At 38.1% G+C, this 26,602-nt stretch overlaps 2 protein-coding genes and 1 non-coding gene across 3 annotated transcripts; 1 reads left to right on the top strand and 2 right to left on the bottom strand.

Moving 5' to 3' along the window:
- Positions 1–3,523: 3,523 nt before the first annotated feature.
- Positions 3,524–10,193, top strand: LOC116289096 (uncharacterized). The gene is made up of 7 exons (XM_089035877.1): positions 3,524–3,579; positions 5,017–5,122; positions 5,167–5,500; positions 6,295–6,333; positions 8,708–8,776; positions 9,104–9,169; positions 9,879–10,193. Exons 1-7 carry the CDS (start codon positions 3,524–3,526, stop codon positions 10,118–10,120), a joined length of 912 nt encoding a protein of 303 aa, XP_088892003.1. The 3' UTR covers positions 10,121–10,193.
- Positions 10,194–14,176: 3,983 nt separating this feature from the next.
- LOC116289108 (uncharacterized) lies at positions 14,177–16,953 on the bottom strand. The gene is made up of 7 exons (XR_016120831.1): positions 16,778–16,953; positions 15,896–16,302; positions 15,415–15,578; positions 15,267–15,346; positions 14,665–15,136; positions 14,517–14,588; positions 14,177–14,407 (listed from the first exon to the last, which is right to left on the bottom strand). It is a non-coding gene; the product is annotated as an uncharacterized LOC116289108 (transcript).
- Positions 16,954–21,566: 4,613 nt separating this feature from the next.
- LOC148908449 (uncharacterized) lies at positions 21,567–24,795 on the bottom strand. The gene is made up of 4 exons (XM_089035876.1): positions 24,676–24,795; positions 22,144–22,341; positions 21,720–21,906; positions 21,567–21,631 (listed from the first exon to the last, which is right to left on the bottom strand). The coding sequence occupies exons 1-4, from the start codon at positions 24,793–24,795 to the stop codon at positions 21,567–21,569; spliced, it is 570 nt and encodes a 189-aa protein (XP_088892002.1).
- Between the last annotated feature and the right edge of the window lie 1,807 nt (positions 24,796–26,602).

Genomic DNA, 26,602 nt, shown 5'->3' with positions numbered 1-26,602 from the left:
CCCCAGCTCTCCCATCCCTGCAGCTCACGAGTAAAATTGTCCGGCTGTAATCGAAGGTTTTGCCCTAGAAAAAAGGTTACACAAAAAAAATACTTGTGGGGACGGTATGTAAAAAAAGTTACACAATTTTGACTAGTGGGGAGCAGCAGTTAGGGGGACTCGCGGAGGGGGTACCGGGGGAGCCGGGAATTACCCCCGCCAAGTACCATTGGTCCGCAGCGGGTATTACCCGTAAGGTCGCTATGTGTATTGCCTGTGTAATTCGAATCGAAAAGCTCTCTACGGGTTTTACTGGTGCCCCGCATTACTAAGTTAAAATATTTGTCTTATATACGATGCACGAATGTAAAGAGTTTGTTTATGACTTTTGTGTTAGAAGAGTGTATTTTTTTCCCTTGTTTCGGCAACCATTTTCGGCTACCTTTCCTACTCTGGTAGACCCATTTTTCCGTCCACTGCGCTGGGAACAAGCCCCAGAAATGTCCGTTCCCATTTCCAAGGGATGCGAACCACCGCTCTTGGTAGCAAGGGAGCGGCAACACACTGCTACCTTTGCATGGAGAAGCGCCGACGTGGATAGAGAGGAACGATTCGTTCCCCTTGCCAGTAGCCCAAAACCTTCGACCCCTATATATAGAAGATGGAAGAGCAAAAGAGTATTTCGACAACATTGCAAGAGATGGGCATACGAGCAAAAAGTAGGCTACTAGCGCATTTGCTGTTGGACAATGCCTGCGACGGGAACCTATTGCCCGACATATCCAAATGCAACTATTTGCGCGGGAACGAAGGTACTACGAGTTTGCAGCCGCTATCCGGATTGCCACCTTTCGTAGACGACGTGTTTGTCTATGGTTTTGTAGCAGAAGAGAATTTGTATGGGAAGAAACTACTTTGCAGGAACGCAAAGTCAATAGTGTCGAGAATATCCATTGCGGCCGCGGAGACGTTTGGGACGTTCCTGCCAACCAGCATAGTACACACATGCAGACAGGGAAACATAGTAGACCGCGTTTCCAGCATGGATTCCGGGGGCAAGTGGTCCAGTTTGTATGGGACGGAGCCCGCTGCTGTCTTCGTAGCCAAAGTAGATACCTCCGAATTGCCTATAGAAGTCGTAGACGAGAAGATTTCCACGTTTGCCAGACTGCTACGCGCGCACGGATATGGAATATACTCCATAGACTACACGCAGGATTTCTCCGGAACTTTGGATAGAGTCGCATTGGTACGTCGTTTGCGGGAGTTGGGATACGTGTCGCAGCATAGTGGCGGTTGGCGCAACGGTACGATTTTGGAGAACACGCATGCTGTGGGAGAACATGTTTGCACTTGGATGGAAGACGGCAAACGGACGAAGATATACAACAAAATAGTATCCAACTTCGAAGCCGGAGAAGTACAAAATCCAGTAGGCGCAAAGTTGGCAGAGTACGTGGATTGTCCAAACGAACACCTGCGTAGGACATTCCTGCACCCAGATGTGCAGGCGAGAGGATGTACCAGAGTGGAAATATCCATCTACGGCAAAGACTTCTCCAAATCCCACACCAACGCTATTGCGGAGACGCTAGAACCTTTGCAGGACATATTCGTAGTACAGCCGCCAAAGAATATGTGGTTGGCTCTCGCAGAACACTTGGATAGATGCTGCTGCATTTGCTGCGAAGAGACGGGAGAAGTATTCCTAGCGTGGTACTGCAATTTGGGAACAAGACGCATAGCCGGCGTGCGAATTCGAGGCAACGAAAAGTGGGAGCAATGCGTACTTTGGACGATAGCAGAGTTTGGGTTCCGAAAATGTCCTATATTCCGCGTGGATATTCTAGGAACAGACCCGGTGGAAATAGCTCCACTACGCTGCTACACGAAGGACTCCCCAACCATACTAGCGGAGTCCAAGTTTCCAACTCTAGTGCATGCAAATGCCCCCACCATTGCCACGATGCTACCCCCAACGGAACACGTGGAGTGGGTTTGGCGCACAAAGAAGGCACAAAGGATCGGAGAAGAAAAGAGTCCGTTCGGCATTTTGGAAGTGCCTTCCTCCAGCAGAATATCCTTCCTGTCCAAAAGAAAACGACAGCAACAATTGGAAGACATACGGGACGATTTGGAAGGAGACGAGTGGGTCGAAGCTACGAAAAGATACCACGCAGAACTATTGGAACAAAAGCAGTCCATACTGCGGCAAAAAGAAGAAGACAGAAAGGCCTTGGAAGAAGCATTGGCGAAGCATACGAAAGTCGTAGAAAGGATGCAAAGAAGAACAAACAATCTGCGAAAGTTGTTCTTTGGAGGCCCCGAGTACTACGTGGAGGGATACGAGAGACCCAAAGTGCATCGAATGCAAGAAATGCCCCCAGGAGACTACAAAATACTAGGCTACGCAGTACCAAGGCAAATAGATGCCGTTTGGCCTGCGAGAGGACACTGCGTAGCATTGCGAAAAGGCAAAGAAACCTGCGTTGCGTGGGCCACGGAAGCTATCCTAGATGCCTGCGCAGCTGGAAAGTTCGAAGACGAATGCGGAATACGCACTGCTATACCCGGGGAAGAAATATTGGTGGAGTGGAAAAACAACGTAGCAACTGTCTTCGTACCGGAAGGACCCGGTTTGGACACGTACTACGAATTGGCTGGGAAAATAGACCATTCGATACCCAAAAATCCAGGAAAACTACTGGAAGTGCCTGCGCCGCCCAACAAAGAATGCGTGCAGGCACTGCACATGCAGGAGGGCGAATACCAATGCTGGAGATACGCCAAAACCACCTACAGAAAAAAAGAAAGGACTATTCTGTTCCTTTCGGAGAAATGTCCAGAGTGCGTTTTGGAGGGCTGCACGGTAGAACATGCTACTACTCCAGTCTGGGGACACTTTCTGGACGAGCAAAAGATAGACTGGACGCAGCAGCCGCCGCTGTACTGCAAAATTGGTAGAGAGAAGACTACCAAAGCAAAGAAGAAAGACCGACTGGTGCACGTCTCTACTCCATCTGCGGAATCCTAGAATTTCTCTGCGGTTTCGTATCCTCCGCCGGATGTCTGTAGTAGACAATTTTGGGTGGTTGCATGCGCGCCCAAACGACAGCAGCCACGCCCACTAGCGCAAATAGCACATTGCCGGCTATCTTTTTGTCCACCCCTTCTACTTCGTCGGACAAGTCCTCTACCGCATTTTCCAACTCGGGATTTATTTCCACATCTTTTTGGTCCATCCTAGCGAGCAATTCCTCCTTTGCGTTCTGTAGTTCTTCCCTGGCTTTCTGGAGATCGTCCAAGACTATAGCAAAGGAATCCTGCACTTCTAGGAAATGTTTCTGCAAATCTGTAGTAGGTGGCTTTTCGGGGATTGCTACCTCCAGACCATTCTCTCTCTCTATCCTGCGTATCTTTGGTATGCCTATGCCGTACTTTTTGGCTACCTTCTGCAGCCCTACGCCATTTCGTCGATCTTCCAACAATCCTGCTATTTCTTCCTCGGATAGTATTTTGGGTGTTGCCATATATATCTAGAAACATGGTATTCCATGGACAAACACTATGGATCCATAGGGGTATTCCGTGGGTCCATAGGTATATAGATGTGTCTCTACATAGCTGCGGGTATGGTCGCATACATGCTAGGAAAACAAAGGACAACACAAATACTTTTGGAGATCTTGGAAGGACTCTACAGACTTCGCATACCAGGCTACGTAGCCACTTTGGCGCAACTACCGCGACGTAGATAGTAGAAGGGGAGCGAATCGCCTCCCTTGCTGCGAGGGCGCTGTTTCGCCTCTGCCTACTATCCCACGGGGAATTCTGGGGCTTGCTACCAAAACAGCGGACACAAAAAATACTCTATAGTGCAAAAATGTGTCTACCAGAGTAGGAAAGGTAGCCGAAAATGGTTGCCGAAACAATGTACATTCGTACACTCTTCTAACGACCTCCATTGGCGTAATATTGCTCTCTGGTAGCATTTGGTACGACATTACGAATATTCTTACCACACTCGTAACACTGTGCTGACGTGTCATCTTCTATTCGCATTTTTTTGTCACAACAAATATACTTATTTGGCTTAGTAGGTACAAACTTGGGTTTTAAGCACTTTACACAAAAGTCATAAACAAACTCTTTACATTCGTGCATCGTATATAAGACAAATATTTTAACTTAGTAATGCGGGGCACCAGTAAAACCCGTAGAGAGCTTTTCGATTCGAATTACACAGGCAATACACATAGCGACCTTATGGGTAATACCCGCTGCGGACCAATGGTACTTGGCGGGGGTAATACCCGGCTCCCCCGGTACCCCCTCCGCGAGTCCCCCTACCTGCTGCTTGGGGACCTCGAGATTTAGGGTGGCAAAATGTATTTTTCAACGAAAAGAGGATTTTAGAGAGTTAAAAGTTGGGGGGACCTAAAGATGTCCCCACAGCTTTGAAACCTCCCCACAAGATAGGTATGTAACCTACAGAGGTCCCCACAAGTTGGTTCCGGTACGAACCTGGATACAATGTAGAAGTCATTACGCTGCTACTTGTGTGTTACCGCCGAATAATTTTACGAGTGAGTGAAAGCGGCGTTTTTTGCTTTTTTTTGTTGTTGTTGTTGTTTTTTTTTGTTTTTTAGTTGTTTTTTTCCCCCAGCTCTCCCAGCCCTGCAGCTCACGAGTAAAATTGTCCGGTTGTAACACAAAAACTAAAAACTAGCACTGTAATTTTAATTTTTTTTATTTTATTAGAGGACACGAAATCAGGAACAGGTTCTGGAACCAAAACAAATTGAAAAATATCAAGGAAAAAAGTTTGAAATGACAGACGAATTTTAAGCGCGCGCTCTTTCAAAACCGCTTATCGCCTAACAAAGCGGGCGCTCGTAAAAAAAAAAAACAACAACAAAAACCAAAAAAAAAACCCATGTAATAACCCTGCACATCCCCTTGCGCACGAACGTGTAGAACTAACTTCTAATTTTGACAAATCATATGGTATATATTATTGGTATATTTCGTCTACAGGCTTGACATGGTAGAGATCAAAGGAAAGCGAGGGAGGAAGGTACCTGTAATTATAACCAAAGATACCAAACAAGCCCTAGATGTGCTTGTGGCCACAAGAGAGAAAGTGGGCATCAATAAAGACAATAAGTACCTTTTCTCAATGGCAAGAAATGGCCGACAACCTACATAAGGGGTTGGGAATGCCTGAAGAAATATTCTGAAAGTTCAGGTCTGGAAAAGCCTGAATTGATAACCAGTACTCGCCTAAGGAAGTACACAGGCACAGTGTCCCAGGTGTTAGATCTGAACGACCAAGAGCTTGGATGGCTTGCACGTCACATGGGCCACAACATAGATATTCACAAGGAATTTTATCGCCTACATGACTCTACGATAGAATCAGCCAAAATCAGCAAGCTGCTTTCCGCTGTCGACCAGGGTGAATTGGCAAATTTTTCAGGAAAAGCACTGGATGAACTAGAACTCAGTATTGAAGGCGACGGTAAGTGAGAACTAACCATTCATTTTGAAGGGAATATGGTACAAGCCCTTGGTAATTAACATCATTTGTTTTTTCACTTCTGAAAAGGGTTCTGAAACGGTAGAATGGAAGCTAGGATTTGCCCTTTTTTTAGAAGCTGGGAAATGGGATTTTATGCATTTAGTACATGAGCGCAAAAACAATAGAAAAATAGGAATGGGATTGAGACTGCAGCACGAGAAGCTGTGATTAGGAAATTTGGATTTGGATTTGAAAGTATTAGCTTTGTATTCATGATCAACTAAAAACAGAGAGAGAAGAATGGGGATTTGAAAGTCAATCAGAGATGTTACTCATTAAAAACAATGGATAGTGAGCAGGAATTTCTTTTATTTGATGTGATTAACTTCCACATTTGCTATTTAACAATTAGTCCTCAAATCCGAATGGTCTACGAGTTAATAGACCATGAGGGCGAGAGTTGTAATTGTTTTAGTGCAAACCCAGTAATCGGTCCAAAAGGAATGAAAAAATTTTAACATTTGCATTAAATAATTTTGTTTTGGTTCTTAAAACCGACCCTTAAAACTAGACCCCTATTAGCTCAGCCAACCAGAGTGCTGGATTGATGATGGACCATTAGTATGTTTATAATTCGTAATAGAATTAGAGTTCATATGTTTACATAATTATTTGGAAAAAAAAAAAATTTAACAGGCAATTATCTTCCTGTTCACATAAATCTTTCTCAAAATGAAGAAAACGTCAGTTTGGCGCTTTTAAACTGATAATAATATTTCTTTTTTTTCTTGTAGATGATTCTGATTCAGAAACTGAGGCCAAGGATTGTTCAGGTGATTTTATGGGATCTTTTTTCTTTCTTATCTCAAGCTTGTATTGTCACTTGTGGACTTCCTAAAATTTATCAGGGATTACTTCTTTGTCAATAATGTTATCATAGAAGTTGACGTTTCCTTGGCAACGGTATTTTGAACTGCAATTTTTGATGTAAAGTTAAAGATATTATTGCACACTATAACACAGGGAACCCGGCTATATATATATTTTTGCTTCTTTTAGAAAAAATAACTTTGCTCTTTGTGGGTTTCCTGTGTTGTGATCAGTTTCCTATTACATAACCTGTAATCAGATCTGCGTGCTGTAAAAGTTAGATCGGCGCTGAAAACTGATAGCCGATTCAATAACCTTTGGTGTTTTGTTTCTTATGGGTTGCCTGTGGTGTGTAACGCACTTTCTAGTAAACACTCCTTTGAGTGTTTACTAGAGAGTGCGTTACCAACGGTTATTGATTTGAATTTAATCAGCTATCAGTTTACAGCGCAGATCTGATTACAGCTTATGTAAAAGGAAACAGATCACAAAACAGGAAACCCACAAAGAGCAAAGTTAATTTTCTAAAATAAGCAAAAAATATATAGCCGGGCTCCCTGTGACTATAATGTACTATTCGACGATACGGCGGCCATTTTGGCAGGGGGCGAATATAAATACCAATATTTTTAACTCGTGGATACGCGAAGCGTAGAAACGAGTTATTGTGAGGGGTCTGAATATGCAAATGTGTCACTCACTCACTCGCTCACTCACTCACTCAATAAGATGTTAGCAGATCGATAATTAAACGTTTGTCGATCGTCTTACGTCATCAGATTACGAATGTTACACGACTCTAACAAGCACAAAGCTCTTATACAATATAGATTACTTATGATATTTATATGAGGAAACGAGATGCTGATGTTCCATGTGGGACGTATTTCTAGCACTTGTAGACGCCGTGGGGGCCCACTGTGCATGCGCATACTCGCACATAGTTTTATCTTCGAATTATTCATATTAAAAGAATCAAGGAAAGATGCAAATTGAAGTAAAATTATACAATTAACGCCTGAAATAAAATTCCAATGAGTTAACCTTTTTTTCTGATGTATTTAAGTAAACAAAAACGCTTATGTACAACGTCAACATTTCGATTTTTCAGAAGACTCGTAGATTAGATCGAGCCGGATATCTAAAAAAGCTATTTTATTTAATTAGAACTCAAGAAAGAGTCTGATTTCAAGCTCTGGAGGACTTTATTCTCCATAGAGACATCTCAAAGTCACGGCGGTATTCAGCAAAAAAATCTCATAAACTCGATGGAGGGAAGTTTTACTACTGATCAGCAGTTTTGTTTACGATGTGACTTCTTAAGAAAATAATCACTGTAGATGTACGTAGATCGTAGAAAACTTAGCAAAAGACGAAAAAAAGAACAATTCCAATGGAGTTTTGAAGGAAGTGCGGCAAGTTTTGTCATTTGAATAAGCCGTTCTGAATAAAAAGTAGATTGATTATTTACGCATTACAAACAGCCGAAGCAATGCTCAGATTGTATGTTGAAATGTGCGAAGGTCTAACGAGAATTCGCTCCAATAAATAATCATTAATTTACACACTTTGATAAAGACAAAATAAATAGCAGTTTTAAACGAATTTCTATAAGATATTTGCTCAGTTCACGGTGTAAATAAATAGTTTAATTCGAAACAAATGTAGGAGCCGTGACTCTTGAAGGTCAAGATAAGTAGTAATGTAAACAACACGCATAACGCAACGCTTTATGTTGATCTTCCCGATTGTATCATAAACGGCCGAGTATCTTGTATATTCAGTTTTGAGCTCGTAGGTCAAATGATTCCTGGAATAAAACACACAGCCCGTCTTTGAAATTGAAAACAGAGAAAGCGTTTTCAAATAGATCTTCCAATTGTACTCTATACTTGACTCAGTTGACTCAATCGAAGTCGCGAAGTCGTCTTTCGTATTTAAATTGAAGTTCAGACAATTAATTCATCACAGAATTCGCTTCCAAACTAAACAAAATGGCGAAGAACTGGGTGTTAAAAGGAAAATAAAAAGGACGATTACTCATCGTACTAGATAAATTGAGTATTTAAAATGTTAAATCGAGCGAAGTATTTGGAATCCTTTGAGAATGTCAACAAGCATAAGGAGGGCACAGGAAGACCAATCTTCGAAAAGTGCAACAAGTATCCACGAGTTCGCCAAAGGGCGTTTGATTATAGTATTGGCGTGTATTAGCATTTAATTCATCACGTAAACGGTCTCTGAAGAGACAAATTACAATGCACAACAATTAACAACTCGGACACCCGGCTCTGTTCTCCATATCGGCTTAAATTGTATAATGGAACTTATTTCTAGATAACATTAAAACCAAAGAAGGAAATGGGAAAGTCGGCGTGAGGAAGAGAAAGCAAAACCCTGTACCAGGTAAATAATATAATACATGTCTTATATTAAATGCGATTTTGACTTACAAGAATATATTTTCTTGTAACGCCGCCAATATTTGGAAGTATTGTCGTATTCATATTTTTGCAATGTAATACCACAACATTATTGGAGAATCGGGGTTAAACATCATTACACCTGTCCCTGTACCTCTTTTCTCTTAATTTTGAATTTCCTTCTCCCTCTTATGGTCTCTTCTCCATTTAAAACCCTATCCTTTTCCTAAAATGAAAATGAAAATGATTCAAATTTTTTAGTTTGAAAGAAACCTACGTATAATAAAATTACACTTCCCTATTTCAATAGACTGCAAGATGGCGAGCAAAGAAAAGAGAAACAGAACGACTGAACGAGGTATTCACAAGAGCCAAGGTCAGTGATATCGAAGAAGGCCAACTAAGATCAGTGTTTATGTTTCAGATTTGAAAAATCCCACCCCAATTCAAGGACAGGGCAAATGATTTTGAAAACATTATTTGTGAAGGGTGGACATAAAGTTACTGTACGTATCATGTGTGTACAAAGTAAATACACTGTGATACTTGTAGAATTTATACCATGATTATATTCATCTCTTTAAATTGTCCAGATTGCCCAAAATCCTCAAAACGACGCAACAGGCAACAAGGTACGTATAAATCAGGGGTGATATCTACAAAAAAATAATTTCTATATAAGCTTTTTTGATTTTTTTAGTTTATTGGTAAACATGTTAAATAAACCTAGATCTGTTTCTCTGTCGTTGTCTCTCTCAGGGTTGAGTGACTCATCCGCAAATGAGACTGATGAAGCTGTCGATGGTGATGATTATGACTATGATGATGATGATGATGATGACTACGATGATGACGATAATACAAGTATTCAAAAAGGTAAGATTTTCTTTTAACTATTGCTACTGCGACTGTCAAGTTACTACACCTTTTGCTGTGCATTAGAATGGTTTTCATAAACCCGTGAAACACACTTTATCTGCTACTGCTACTGCTACTGCTACTGCTACTGCTACTGCTACTGCTACCGCTACTGCTACCGCTACTGCTACTGGTGACGATGACTGGCATATTTCTTTCAACTCCAGGTAAAGGAAACCGCCAAAAAAACAACCATGTTTCATGGACGAAGGAGGAGAAAGCTGCCGTCATGAAACACCTTGACAAGTTTCTGAAGATAGACCGCCTCCCTGGGAAAGAGGACTGCCTCAAGTGTATTTCGAAAAGCCGTGGCGTCTTAGCTCATCGGGACTGGTCTGCAGTTAAGTACTGCCTGTACAATATTAGAAACAGAGCTAAAAGAAAAATAGGAAAAAGTAGCAAGTCATAATTATAACATAGTTAATAGAGGGGACGGCAAACTTCAAAGAGCCATGTTATTGTTGTGGTTTATGAGCGGTGACGTGGTGCACACAAACTCTGTCTTGCTATAGAAAAGACTCTACATGCAAAGCATTTGTATGGTTGATTGAGATTATTCTGATAATTTTGAATTAAAATCAATGTTTTCAAACCATATCATGTTTATTTCATAGTCATGAAGATGGCGAAAAAGATGAAAAATCATTGCGATGCCTAGTCGGTCAGGAGGACAAAAAACTCAAGAAACTAATTGACTAAACTAGATAACTAAAAGTAACAAAAAAAAAAAGATTCGAAATTTAAAACGATGGGCTTCAAAAACATAAAAATAAATATTTCAGTAATACGTGCCCAATGCTCAGGCCGGGTCTTCTTTTCTGGTCCTCCCCTCTATTAAATATGGTCATAATCTTGCCCGTCGAATCTAATTGCCGTTGGCTTTCAATTATACTGTTTTCCATGAAACTAGTCTAAGAATGTATACCAAATTTAGCACTAAGCATGAGAGCTGATGCCCTTTTTTAGTGGATTCAATAAAATAAGTAATTTGTTTACTACTTGTTTAGGTCTATTGTACCCCTCTATTGCGTTAACGAATTAAACGACGCAACACCAGTAAACATTTGTTTTGTGATTGAATACACCTTATTCCAAAATGGCGGAAAATACATTATTCCTTGGTCAATTTTCAGAAAATGTTTATTTGACCAATTTAAAGCCTAATCATGAATCTTTCTATATATATATATATATATACTGGATTGCAGAAACGTTGTAGTATACATTTATACATTTATACAAATATCTAATGTACGAAAGCCGAGAAGGGACTTCAGACTTCAGAGATAATAATTTCAGAGATAATAATTTCAGAGATAATAATTTCAGAGATAATAATTTAAGAGATAATAATTTCAGAGATAATAATTTCGGAGATAATAATTTCGGAGATAACGATTTCAGAGATAATGATTTCAGAGATAATGATTTCGGAGATAACGATTTCAGAGATAACGATTTCAGAGATAACGATTTCAGAGATAATAATTTCAGAGATAATAATTTCAGAGATAATAATATCAGAGATAACTATTCAGAGATAATAATTTCCGAGATAATAATTTCAGAGATAACGATTTCAGAGATAATAATTTCAGAGATAATAATTTCAGAGATAACGATTTCAGAGATAACAATTTCAGAGATAATTTCGGAGATAATGATTTCAGAGATAATAATTTCAGATATGATAATTTCAGAGATAACGATTTCAGAGATAATAATTTCAGAGATAATAATTTCAGAGATAATAATTTCAGAGATAACGATTTCAGAGATGATAATTTCAGAGATAATAATTTCAGAGATAAAACTTATTATATAATTACCAATGAAATATCTATTTTTCTCTATTTCTACGCTCACTCGTGAGAGATCTTTTCAACACTCGAAGATAAAATTCGTATTTCTGCGCGCCCATGTAATATTCTCTATTTATGCAATTGCACTGATCAAGTCTTTGCTTCGTCTCCTTTAGATCGATTCGTATGCATTACGAGCTCCGTTATAGCCCCTGTTCGGGGTCATAAAGTCATAACTTGAAACCTTTTTCTTCGAGTCAGTTAAAATTTTATTTCTTTAACTTGTTCGCTTTCACGCTTCTTGGTAACCATAGTTAACTGAGTTAACAAAGTTACTATGTTGGTAACCAACTAACTTGTATAAAGGGAATAAATTATTTGAATCTCTCGGGACATTTATTAAACATCTCGTCCTTGCTTTGTTCTTAATATTTCACTTTGAACTTTTTTAATCCCTTATTCACGAGCTTGTTCAGCCCCTATGTTTTGGTAAGCAAAAACCATTCAATGAATTTTAATTATATCATATGGGCTATATTATCGAGTATCCACTGGCATCCACTCTAAACGAGTATAGTAAAGTATGATCTAAATGCAGAACACCCGATAATATAGCTCCTTCCCGAAACATAGGGTTATAACGGAGTTCGTAATGCATACATCGATCTAATGGAGACGAAGCAAAGATTTGATGTCATTGCATAACAAGTTTTACATTATTATCTCTGAAATTATTATCTCTGAAATTATTACCTCTGAAATTATTACCTCTGAAATTATTACCTCTGAAATTATTACCTCTGAAATTATTACCTCTGAAATTATTACCTCTGAAATTATTACCTCTGAAATTATTACCTCTGAAATTATTACCTCTGAAATTATTACCTCTGAAATTATTATCTCTGAAGTCTGAAGTCCCTTCTCGGTTTTCGTACATTAGATATTTTTATAAATGTATAAATGCATACTACTAATTTCTTGATTATCGGTATATACATACATCGGGTACATCATGGGAACGTTTCAACTGATCCCACACTGTGAGGTTGAACTGACGCGCAACCAAAGTTCTTTACATATGTACATCTCATACATTCTGGCTTCAGTGAACTTGAACCCCGACTTGAACCAGTGCGGGATCGGGTGAAACGTTCCCATTCTGTAGAATCATTATATAATAAAAGTTCAAAAGTAATTATGATATTAGGGTTCACCTAGGGGCACCTCCTGGATCTCCCCCTGACCGTTCTTTATGATACTACATAAACTACCACAATATTCTCCAAGAATTGTGGAATGGTAGTGATAAAGACTTGATAATGCTGAGAATGTGATTTTTAGGGATATCGAGTTCTGAGAAACATATTCATTAGCCTTCATAAACTCATGATTAGGAGGGCAGTCGTGCCCGGCTAGAAGAAATAGAGACATTAATAAAGTTATTATTATTATTATTGTTATTATTATTATTATTATTATAAATTATTACAAATTTGGCTTAAATATCTGTCCTCCCTCTGTTAAATTTACTCAATGCCAAACCGTCCTCCGTAAAGCTCTCAAGTCATCCCCGAATGCAGACATCAAAGATCTCTGGTCCTCCACTAGTTCGCACACAAATGTCCAATACGATGTCTTCAAAACAACTAAAGACGTGATCAAAAATTTCCATGCCGATCAAGAACATAAACTATGTCCCAATCTGGTTTCACAAGGCTTCTTCTTCAAACAAGTAAATGATTCCTTGCCAAAACTAAACAGTATCTGGTCATCTGTGCAGTCTAAATTACCTAAAACTATCTATAACTTCACGATTCGTTATATAAACAACACCCTTCCAACAAGAAAAAACCTTGCAAAACTAAACACAATGGAGAGTGACATTTGAAAGTTGGTGGTTGTGAAGCCTCTGATCTGCAACCATGGCAGCTCAAGACCCGACAGTGGTTTTACTCTATAACCGCCTTAGGCAGGAAACTATCCATCACCTGTGTGATTATATCACAAGTGAAAGAGGCACTCTGGCTGACCTCAAAGATTGCTTTCGTGGATTGCTACCTGAAGAAGGACTAAGTAAAGTCAGAAATGTAAAAAAACTTGTAGAAGCTTTGGAAGAACGAAATGTTATAGGACCTAAGGATGTGAAGTTATTAAAGATATTGGCTGAGCAGCTTCAACTACCAGAACTGAAGCAAAAAGTTGAGAAATTTGATCCGGATTGTTCAGGTAATGTCACGAGAAGTTTAGCAACCATGGAAATTTAAGACTCGACAAAGCGTTTCTTGTATGACAATCTTAAGGTAGAAACTATCCATCAACTTGATGTTTATATCAAAGATGGAAATCGCACTCTAGCTGAGCTCAAAGATCGTTTTCATACATATCTCTCTGAACTCACTGAAAACGAACTAGAAGAAATCGATAATGTAAAAAAGTTTGTAGAAGCATTGGACAAACAAGGTGTTATCGGAGCAAACGATGTGAAGTTATTAAAAGTGTTAGCTATGAAGATTGGATTAGATGAGCTGAAGCAAAAAGTTGAGGAATACGAAGCGGATTGTGCAGGTAATGTAAGGAGAAGTCAAGAACCATATTAAGCTACAATCCAGTTATCTTATTCATAGAATTTGCTTATCGAACACCTTTTAACCTATATATTTTTATAAGCTAGGATATTCAACTTCAGAAGGGTATTCTTGTTGACAAGATACTGTATTCTCAATATCAATTATTAAATTACCTTGTCCACTAAATTGCTTCAGATTGTCGTGCGTCTTAACCATATTAGGGATGTGATAGGCCGCCATGTGCATATAGCAAGTAACACGCTCAGTTTTGTATCCAACCCTTTTATGTCCTAATGATGTAAAATCATCTATCCACTGTTTAATCTGAATTTTGTACAAAAGAAAAAAAAAATACTGAGTGTATAGATGGGATTTGATCATTTTCTCTGGCATTTGTAATATATAAATGTAAGCAGCATTTAACAATATTTACCTGAGCACGGTATTGATCAATATTGTAAGGTTTGAGAGATGAAATGAAGCCAAAGTACATGTCAGCAAATTTCTACAAAACAAAACAAAAAATAAAGAAGTAAATGACATTGTTTCTTGGCAATAACAAATTAACAAAAAATACACACCTTCCACAAATCTGCCACTGCCTGAGCAGTGTCTGGCTGAATAGCTTCACCAAGCTTTTGGGGGAGCTCATTGAGTAGTTTCTTTCTGTCGTCTCCCATTAGACTAGTCCAGTCCATGGTCCCACTACCCCTCCCATCTGCATTGTTCTTTTCCCACACAGAAAAGGAGACTCCACAACTACATATGGTCTCTACAAGTTTCTTTAGGTGGGTTCCTAAGTTTTTCCCTCAGTTTCTAAATTGATCTTTTTCATCCCACTGTAATGCATCCTCGATCAGATTGCCAATCAGGATGTCAGACACTCTGAGCATAAGATGGAGCTCATCTGGGATGATTTTGTTTAGAGCTATCGACAGGAGAGGTTTAGAGGTGCAGCAGAAGTCTCCAGTCTCTGCCATTTTTTTAAGTTCATCTAGCGTTCGCTGCATAGTACCACTGTCGTAGTAGTTGTCAGGTTTGGTCATATCACCTCTAGCATTATGAAAAGTAAAATAAAGTGACATTTGTGTAGGGTAGGGAAGTTTCATGTGACTGTTTGTATGTGATTTACTGTTATTGGTTTAAAAAATAAAGGAAATGCAATTGTGGATGCATTAGCTACCTCTCATTCTTGTGAACCTTGCACCATATGCATGCATAAATTGAATTAGCAGCACTGAGACCCATGACAAGCAGTAAAAACTAAAAAAAGGAATATTATTAATACTATTTTATTTTTGTCAATAAAGAAAAATTGCATGCTCACTTACCTTGTAATCACCACCAAGAAAGAAATCCACCTCTACCTTTGAACCATCCACCATAATGTATCCATTTTCCTTTACCAAGTTTATTTCATTGAATACATCTCTAAAGCTATTCTCCAATGTTCCCCTGGATTCAGACCCATTAACTACAGCAATTGTATGTGTTCCTAACAGCAAATTGTTTAAATAAACTTTGTTTGGTTATGAAATATCACTTAAACAATATAGAAGCTTATACATTTACTTTTCTTATCACTAAATTATATATGATTCATATGTATGTTTTTTATAGATTGTAATATAATGCTAATCAATCCTAACCCATAGACGAACTGTACACATGTTATAAGGTACCTAGATAACTCATTCAATGATATAACCTTGAATTACAATTAAAAAACATAAACATTCAGAACTTTAATTTAACATACGAATTTACGAAGATATTATTACTTGAAATTGAAAGTACAATTATTAAACACACGGTTGGTTATTGTAGATGATACATTTGAAGTTACGGTTTCATTTGGTAAAGTAATGCTGCTTAACAAATCATCAGAAATATCAAAATCAGGCATTAAGCTTAAACTCTCATCTTTGTCTTGGTTAGATGAAGTAATAGTTGCATTTGGAAGAGTCATGTTACTTAGGAATGCATCCGAAATCTCCAAATCGACTATATCGGATATTAAACTTAAATCTTCAATTGTCGTATCTGTTACAGGCTGTATATCTTTCGGAGGACCTAAAATTTTGCTAACATGCACTTCCTGCTGTACACTTGCCTTTTCATATGTAAACAATGCGCTAGAGCGATGACCAGTGCGCTCCCTAATCAATTTCTCATCAACCGCTTCTTGGAATAGTCGAGTTGCACAGGTAACCCTTAAGCTGTGAGAAGTTTTTTTCGGCAAACCTGCTTCACCGCAAACATTTCCGGTAAAATCTTATTTAAAGTATTTATTCCCAAAGGTACATTTAGGTAACTAAATACTGCCGAATCTGGATTGTTTGAAATAGAATGCATCCAAGTTCTTGTCTAAGTTTCTAATATTCTCTAGGTATTTGGAATAGCAACTAAGTAGACATAGAAAATGTTTCTTATTATCTTCGCAGCAAACATGCTTTACAACACGTGCTTTATATTTTAGGTCTTTTAGACCACCGTGGTATGTTTTGGATACTGATTCTTCATAGCTCCATCCTCCGAAGACTGTCTCATCATTTCTGCATCGAGTGCGCGTCGAAATATACTCAGTCTAGAGTTAAAATCAAGGAAACGAACATTTTTACATGTCATGATAACTGATCATGAATAGTGCACATGTACCAATATGTAGTGAAACCAAGTGTAAAAATGTTTTACCTTCTGTCCTCTATATTTAACAATCGTACCGCTTCAGCTCCATTACCCTCGTCCAAATGACGTTGGAGACCACATATGATGCTGTACAAAGATCTCGGGGGGTATCTCTGTCCATCCTCTTTGCAAATTTCTTGTACAAATTTTGTTAGCCAGAAATTCAATGAATCCGCCGTCATGTTTACAATATTAGTTTCGAGACTTTGGATTTTCTCGACGTCGGCTATGAATCCAATCTCTTCCAAAACGGGATTTTCATTTGACCTTGCTGTTTGCCAAGAGACAAAAATTTTGAATGACCATTTCGTTACGTAACGTGTCGACCTAGGTACAGATTTCTGTAAAAAGGATTGTTCTTCTGAAGCAGTTTTTGATTTCCGAAACACCCGCTTTGGAGGCATTTTCAGTTTTTTCAAGTAGGAAGAGTGTTGACAAAATTGATGCTAACGCAATAAGTTCCAGCCAAAAATATGTTGATCTTTCTAAGCTGTGATTTCTAAGCCGTTCAAAGTTCGTTAATTGTTCACGCGTTTATGAAGCAGTTCAATAAGCTCGCAGATCGTGTTTTATCAGGTCTAAAAACACTCGGCTACGCCTCGTGTTTTTAAATCCTGATAACACACCTCTGCTCGTTTATTTAAAGCTCAGAAGTTCACGACCAGCAATAAAAAGTTTTTTCTATCTGAGAGAGAGAGAGAGAAAATAGAGAAAGAAAGCCTTTTTTCTTTGTTTTTTTTTGTTTTGTTTTCAAATTATTTTTCTTTGTTTCTTCGTTTCTTTCTCTCTTTCGTTCTTTCTCTTAAACTTTTCTCTTCATAAACTTTTTTAGCTGTCTAAATTGTATTCTTATTTAACTCGACATTCTTGTAAAGCAATTTTTATATTGATAGAATTTTTTTTCGAGTATAAATAAAGTATCACTCACTCACTCACTCACTCTCTCTTCTTACCTTCTTTCTTCTTCTCTTTCTTTCTCCTCTCTTTCTCTCATTCTCTCTCTACTTTCCTTTCTTTCTCTCTTTCCCTCTTTACGCCAATTCATATAGCTAATGACAAAGATGATTTGAATAATTACCGTCCCATTTCGGTCTTACCTACTATTGCTAAGATTTTCGAGAGAATGGTTTTTAACCAGTTATATGAGTATCTAAACTCAAATAATTTACTTTCTCAAAAGCAGTCGGGATTTAGACCGCTTCATTCGACTACTACTGCACTCCTAGAAGCCACAACGGAGTGGCTTACCAATATGGATGAACGTAAATTGAACTGTGTCACTTTCCTAGATTTTAAAAAAGCTTTTGACACAGTAAATCACTCTATACTTCTCCAAAAATTATACTATTATGGGATTGCAGAAAAGTCGATAAAGTGGTTCAAATCTTACCTCACAGATCGTAGTCAGAGATGCTACATAAACCATACCTTATCTAGCTCTAGAACACTCGATTGCGGCATCCCTCAAGGCTCAATCCTTGGGCCATTATTATTTACATAAACGATCTGCCAAATAGTGTCAAATTTTCAAATGCTAGAATGTATGCTGATGACACAAGTCTCACCACTTGTGGCACATCACAAAAGACTCTATTTGACGAGGTGAACGCTGATATTTCCAATATTCATAACTGGTTGAAAGCTAACAAACTTAGCTTAAATTCAGCTAAAACAGAGCATATGTTTATTGCTTCTGACGATAAATTGAAAAAAATTACCTCCGAACCACACATATATTTAAATAGCAAACCAATTACTAGAGTCTCTACAGCAAAAACTCTGGGTGTTGTGATTGACGAACGGGTGTCTTGGGCTGCTCATATTGATTACATTTGTAAAAAAATATCTTCTGGATTGAGTGGCATAAGACGAGTCCGCGATTACATCCCCTTGGAGACAGCTATTACCATATATGAGGCTCTCGTTTTACCTTGGTCTGACTATTGTGACGTGGTATGGGATAATTTACCAGTAACGTCTGCTGAAAGATTGCAAAAAATGCAAAATAGAGCTGCAAGAATAATAACAAAAAGCAGCTACGATGTCAGAGCTAGTGATATTTTAACTTCTTTAGGCTGGAAAAGCTTACAAAGAAGAAGAAAGGAGCATAAAGCAATAATGATGTTTAAGAGTGACTGTCTGTAACCATCGAGCAAAACGTGGCAAACTTCGAAAAATCGATTTCGCTCATACTTTGAAGTTAGTTAGGGTAATGTATCCTAAGAATCGCTGTATAGTTGGTTTGATCAAATAACGTTTTATTATGGAGAAAAATGGAATTTTTCAAACACTCCCGAAAACGCCGTTCGCGACAGTAAATTTTGACTCAACTTTCGCGGCTGCTGGACACAAAATAAGCAACACTGGGAATTAAAACAACTCATATTCTTGAAGAACAATCTATTGAGTACGATATGCGTGACTTTGGGATCAATTGTACAATTTTAAGATAACAAAATAATTTTATTCGCTAGACGTGTGTTTAGAGTATCAAAAAGTAGGTCTTACAAAAATATTCATTCTGAATGTGCTTAACCTCTCAGTCGCGTGAAACTTCGCTGGTTGATTATTCAGATGTTGGTCTTTCTAGTGATGTAGAGAAATCTTTGGGCAAATGATTGTGTGTCACGCAGTATGTCTTCAAACTTTGGTCAAATTACTCATTTCTGACCTCTGGCCGCTTTCTATAACAGACAAGATACTAGTGTTTATAAGTAAAATATAAACTCAAAAACAAGCCTAAAACACTTTTATAGCCTTAAATAATGTAGCTGTTTAAGAATCCTTACCTGGCAAACTCTGAAACCTGGATTTTTATGAATGTTTTTAGACACAACATCGATCTGGTTTCTTTCATTACCGACTCGAACTTGTCAACGGCCGAGTGCCACAGGGAGCCCAACCTTTCTTGTTGTGGTGCAAAACTCAGGAAACCCAGATTGATTAAAAAATCGTTTTAATTTGTTTTAATGATGATGCAAACACACACAATAAAAAATTTCACAACTATTCCAGTAACACTTACTGAATTACATGATAATCTATAATATGAATGACTAATAAAGAGGGGGAAAACCTGCAGTAGAACCTTACTAATGGTAACAGTTCTAAATTGATTTTAAAGAAGTTGAACCGTATACACTACATGCAATTTTTCTGCTCGGCGTGTCATCATAAATGATCACCGGCCTCTAAGGTTCATAATTAGTACCGAACAAATGTATGTGACAGAGGCACCCACGATTCTATTGGAGTAGATGCAGAACATGAAAATCTTTGGAAAGTTTTTACGCATCCTTCTTCGGAACAGGTGAACAGCGTGTCATCATCGGTATCGCTGTTTTCCTTGCTGGAATCTGTAGTGGTCTTTGGTTTGTATTTCCTACTTTGTCTAGGTATGATAACGCAGAAATCTGGAACCTGGTCATCAGAATACTCCATCTTCCTAAGGGTGGGTAAGGCTAGAGCTGACGATTTCTTCGTTGTTTCAAATTTCGTGTTGGGTATCTTTTTTCCTTTTCCAACGCCGTATGCTCTCCAAACCACAATGTTACGCTTTTTGAAGATAACATCATTGTCAAGGCTTACGCCTTGCTCGATGGTTACAGACAGTCCATTTTACAGTTCCATTCAGTGACCACGAATAATAGTCTCTAGCCGAGGCTGGAGTTTCCGCGCATAGCAAAACTATAGTTTATCATGCGCGACAACAAGAAAGGTTGGGCTCCCTGTGGCACTCGGCCGTTGACAAGTTCGAGTCGGTAATGAAAGAAACCAGATCGATGTTGTGTCTAAAAACATTCATAAAAATCCAGGTTTCAGAGTTTGCCAGGTAAGAATTCTTAAACAGCTACATTATTTAAGGCTTTAAAAGTGTTTTAGGCTTGTTTTTGAGTTTATATTTTACTTATAAACACTAGTATCTTGTCTGTTATAGAAAGCGGCCAGAGGTCAGAAATGAGTAATTTGACCAAAGTTTGAAGACATACTGCGTGACACACAATCATTTGCCCAAAGATTTCTCTACATCACTAGAAAGACCAACATCTGAATAATCAACCAGCGAAGTTTCACGCGACTGAGAGGTTAAGCACATTCAGAATGAATATTTTTGTAAGACCTACTTTTTGATACTCTAAACACACGTCTAGCGAATAAAATTATTTTGTTATCTTAAAATTGTACAATTGATCCCAAAGTCACGCATATCGTACTCAATAGATTGTTCTTCAAGAATATGAGTTGTTTTAATTCCCAGTGTTGCTTATTTTGTGTCCAGCAGCCGCGAAAGTTGAGTCAAAATTTACTGTCGCGAACGGCGTTTTCGGGAGTGTTTGAAAAATTCCATTTTTCTCCATAAAATTTAATGACAATGAATACATTGGATTTGAAGTTGAGGAGAATGATGAATAAATATTACATGTCAATTATAATCATCTCTATCATTGAGACAATATTTGTAAAAGTATACTAGGACAGAAACACTAATATGTGAAATAGATGTTGTAGCAAAAAATCAGTGCAAGTATCTTTCTTTCATTTTTATCATTTCTATTTGACACTAATTCGTAAGAACTGTATAGTACTGTATAAGGTTAGTGTTAAAAAATTGGTTTCAATATATACAAGTTTATTTCAATACAGTAAGTCATTAATAGATAGTTATCGAGCACTTGAAACATATGAGATGTATTGAATCTACCCATAATCATTGTTGGTCTCAACTTTGACTAACTTTATTGAATGATTTAAAAACTTTACTAGTTAGCATTTTTCTGATTTCTAGGGCAATCTGTTATATCTCAACCAAACCAGAACACCCACTTTCTTTACTTATTTTTGTTAGAACTTTGTGGATTTCTGCAATATTAAAAGTGATGGTAATTAATGAGACTGTTTTTCCTATGCCTTGTTGTTATATTGAACCAATGAATAAAAATGAGCTTACTTTTCTTTAAATGCCAAAGGTCAAAATAGTGTGTGATGTGTGATAGCTGTTCCCTCATGTACTTTCTGATAGACACATGCCGGTCTGTTATTATTGTGCCAATAGCAAGACCACTACCAAGGAGATAGCCCATGCAGTTCTTGAAGCCTAGGAACTCCATAGCCGTGCTGCTACCAGCAACATTTCTCTATAAAAACAAAGTGGTAAAGTGATGTTTCAAAAATAAAACATGATTATTGCCAGTATATTGGCAACAAGAGAAAGCTTTGTCTAAATTTTATGACTTGGAAGGGCAAAAATCAACCTCTAAATTCCAATTCAGTAATGGAATGAGGGGCACAAGTTTGTCAGCCACAGGCCATTAAGTGCTAAAAATCAAGGGCATTAAAACACTGTATATTGCTGATTTGCTAATGCTACCTACCTGAACAAGTGAAAAGGCGATGATCAGAGGAATAGTACAAGAAAACACGGTGTAAGCTCCATATTTGGCACTGTGGCCCATGCTGTCATGGCGAGCGTCACCAGCAATCACAAGAGGGGTAGCAAGTGATTTCAATTTCTCCAAAACATTTTCTTGGTATGATTTCCAAAACAGATGAATTGCTGGAAAGAGCTTTTCCTTAAAAGAAAAAGTAATATTGTTAATATTGTTAGTAATATTGTTATGGAATAAAATATCATGTAACAGTAAGACAAGAGTCTTACTTATTACAGTATATTTACAACGGTTTGATTTTTTATGGCACAATGCATCAAACAATGAACGATGTGTTCTACTTATAGATATGAAGAATTATACTTCCAGTACAATTATTAAGAAGCATTAGTAATAGTTATTTACTCCTGATTTCCCAGTGCATGAAGGTCATTGGAAATTAGTTACGATAAATGGCTTGCAATCATTAACACAATAGAAGTATAGGCATCACATTGAATATCATACTGGTACTCACATTTTGATGTTTGAAGAAAGTTGCCACTTTTAAAGTAGGGAGGGAGAGGGTTAAGGTAGCTGATCTATTTTTATTCGCATCACAGATCTCAACTTAAGACATTCTAGACATTTGACGTTCTATTTGGTTTAGCAAAGAAGGATGACGACCAAAATGCTTATATTAATTTCATAGATTAAAATGATTTTTTACTTATATGTTTCAGTTGAAAGGGTCTTGAAACCGTGTCTTTCCGAAATTCCCCTTTCCAATGGAAATTTTTTTTGACACTCGTGATACAATTACAAAGGAAGATTTAATCTTTTAGACGAAGCAAAAATACTTTATGCGGAAAAGCTTCAAGAGGGATCAGGAACACAATCCTCGATTGCTGGCCCAGCAGTACCCAAACAAGATGCAGAGGAACATGACTATGGGATGGGCGTTAAAGACAACAAAGAAATGTTCTTGATTCAGGGAGCCCAAAAAAAAGTACCTCGACGAAAAATTCAAAATTGGTAAGGAAACAGGCCACAAAGCAGATCCTTAGCAAGTTTATCAAGATATAAGACATGCCAAGAATGAATTTGGTCTTGGAAAATTCACCATCAACGAAATCCTTACATCTCAACAAATTCAGTCGTATTTGACGATGACGACGCGGTTGAGGACCAGGTCTCCTACTACGACAAACGTTCCGTTGTTGTACAAGAATGCCAGCTTATTCACCCAATGACATATTATACTCATGATAGTTGTGAAATGTACGCAAAAATAGGATCAACAATTTAAATATTGCTATGCTGCGGTTGATTTGTAGCAATTTCGATCTCGATGTTGAAAAGCTTCCAGAAAGACGATAGGCACCTTACATCAAATTAGTTGCTGGTTTAGTGCCAGAATGCTCGTGCACTAGTACATGAAAATAATTATCTTACTTGGCTACCGCCTTAGTTAAGTTTCAAACTCAAGAACTGCGTTTCCTGTGACCAATAACGCAATATTGTCAGATGGAGACATGAGGCCTGACTTATTGTTATGGATGGTTTTAAACTAAGCACGATGAAGACCAGAGCTGTTCAATTTGGATTTTTCTCATCGAGATACTGTTTTATTTTCGAAAAAAAGTTCCCACTACAATTAGCAAAATTAAAATACTAAGAACTGGCACTCATTCCATTTCATTTTCGTCCATCTTTGGTGGTGTGCTGCTACGTGCAATGGGGATGTGCAACTTTTGAGAGAAAAGTGGAAATCTGTTCTTCACCATTGCGTGAAAAAGCATTCCTGTAACGATGCAGAGATTTCCAAAAAGTGTGCCCATCCTCGCCTAACCCATCACAATTGTGCCTATCACATGTTGGATCAAGCCATGGTCACCAGCTCATGTGGCCTAAGAAGAAGTTGTCTTTCAACCAAAGCTACTTAATGCTTGGCAAGATTGACTGACTTTTGCCACACAGGAGGCCGGGAAGTGTACCATTCGATGATACTCCAGTGTTGCTCAAAAAGAGAGCACTTCTCTTAAGGGGAATGGTTGCTCGTAATCAACTTGCTGCCACTGACAACAATTTCAACACAGAATTCAAGCAGTTGTTCAAAAAGGCCCAATGAGTAGAGAACCTCGCTGTTGCAAGGGCTTTCTAAGATGTACAAGCGCTGGGTTGTTAAGCCAGTTTTACAAAGAAAAAGTTATGCTTTCCTCCCCGAGTTATTGAACATTGAACATTGAGCATCGAACCAGAACTCGGAATCAAGTATAATAAGTTAGTACAATAAGTTAGTATAATACGTTTCTAGTTTAGCGCTTTAAGTTTATCGTTTATCGTTAAGGTTCGTTTTCATAATAAATGCTGTCATTAGAATATTACTTCTGTGTTTCCCTTATTTTCCCTGGGAAGGAAGGCGCAATACTTAGTAAAAAACAGTACCGTTCTGAACAGCGTCACATATTCATAAAATTAACAATTGCAAAAGGCTTTGTAAAATGGTAACTTATTGCATTTTTGTATATATCCTACATGCATATGTTGAGGACATGTCATGAGAATAATAATAACAGAGCAAATGACAAGCCCACAAGCACCCATCAGCCAGCCAAACAGATTTGCAGTAACCAGCCATTCATCAGCCACATGCATATTCTTCAGTGCTTGAAGAGAGGAAATTCATTTTGTCTGAAAATTGTCGTAACTCGAATGAGCCTAAATGGGTACAAATATGCCCTCTTAATGAGGACTAAACTTTCGTTGCAATCACAGAGGCTACATTTAATGTTCCGTATATAACACCCACAGTCAACACTGCTTTTGACCAAGATATTGTATGGGTGACACAAGGTGGGTTTTGTCACTGATGTAACATAGTGAATTTGTCATTACTGCAGTTAACGCATGAATTGTAAATATCAAATAAGTGGGGAATGGGGGAGGGGGGGGACCAATTTTCTTGTTGTCAAGAAAACCTTCACAGTTTAATACAATGTGATTTCTATATTTGGACATTTCGTAGAGGAAATTCAGTCGAATAAAGTCAAAAACAGAAAAACCATACAAAAGTGGTAGGGATGTCCCATGTTTTTAAGTTGTATGCCATCTTTAAGATGAGCAAGAGCAAGATAGAGCAAGCTGTCATGGGAAGAAGTCACGCTCTTTTGAGCGCTCTTGCATTTCTCGCTTTCTGTCATTTTGGAGGTGGTCCAGCGCATCCAGCGGTCTCCCATAGACATTTAATGTCCTGGAGACAGACGACATCGTCTCAAATATTGGAAAAGTATAGAAACTTCACTTATTCAGGGACGTTTTGTTTGCATCGCTGGTCGCCCATATTCGATGACTTCACCATATACGACTTGATGAAATTTGAAAGACAAAGATCTGTACTTATCTACTATTGTCCAATGGAGCCGAAACAATGGTTTTTGTGCCTTCTAGAGCGACATGGTTTGTCCATTCTATGAAGCGAAAACTATCAAAATCCCAAGTTCTGTACTATCTTAATACGTTTGCAGCTAGGAGATTGTTGTTGCTATCTGGTAATATCGAGCTAAACCCTGGATGGCAAGGTAATCGATCCAAAACTTTACAAACGAAGGTTGAGTATACGAGAAGCTCTACCTCTAATTTAAAGGGCCACTTGGACGAAAATCGCTCCAAAATAGTCCATTTCACGGTTACCTGGACGCCATCTTGGATTTGCACGAAAGCGAGGCTGACCTTGAGTAGTCTGGAAAGGCTTGAAAAGTTTATACTGTAGTTCCGGTAACTGTTCAAGTAAAAATGAGCTCAAAACGTTTGAAAAACGAGAGAAAAAGCGTAGGTCCGCAATGTGCTGCCTATGGCTGTACGAACGCTTTTTATAAGAATCCAGACTTGAATTTTTTGCTCTTTCCCGAGTGACAAATCAAAGCAAAATCGATGGTGTAATCTTATGAAGAGACGGCACGGCCATGATGGTTTCTATATCATGAGGTCAACAGTGGTTTGCAGTAGTCATTTTTCGGAAAATGATATTTATAAAACATTAACTGGGATCAAGAAACTAAAAAAAGGTAAGCTTAGAACTAAACTTGCGTTTTTTCTTGGTGATATAAGCAAACCGGATCAAGCAAAAGATTTATTATTGCTTTTGAAATCTACATCATGCAGACGCGGAACCATCGCTTGGTCATCAATGGAGTAAACCTAAAGATACCAACAAAAGAGCACTTCCTAAATCAAGAGAAGTCGAGACACTGGACAAAAGAACTGAAGATATTGTAACTAGTTGTAATATCGAAGAGGATGTTGAAGTTCCAGTGGAAAACATCGATAATATGGAGGTAAATGTGTTATGGCAATGTAACTTACATCTCAATAAATTTTACACACTTTACTTTGTGAGCTTTGGAGATTAATAACTAGTGTTCCAATTTACCTTTAGAGCTACCAAGAAAACTCTCAGGATGAA

Source organism: Actinia tenebrosa, unplaced genomic scaffold (assembly GCF_029948245.1).
Source record: "Actinia tenebrosa isolate PJP-AT-01 unplaced genomic scaffold, QUT_ActTen_1.0 PGA_scaffold3__52_contigs__length_22856419, whole genome shotgun sequence".
NCBI lineage: Eukaryota > Metazoa > Cnidaria > Anthozoa > Actiniaria > Actiniidae > Actinia > Actinia tenebrosa.
The sequence above is the reverse complement of the archived record's forward strand: the minus strand, read 5'-3'. Positions and strand labels throughout refer to the sequence as shown.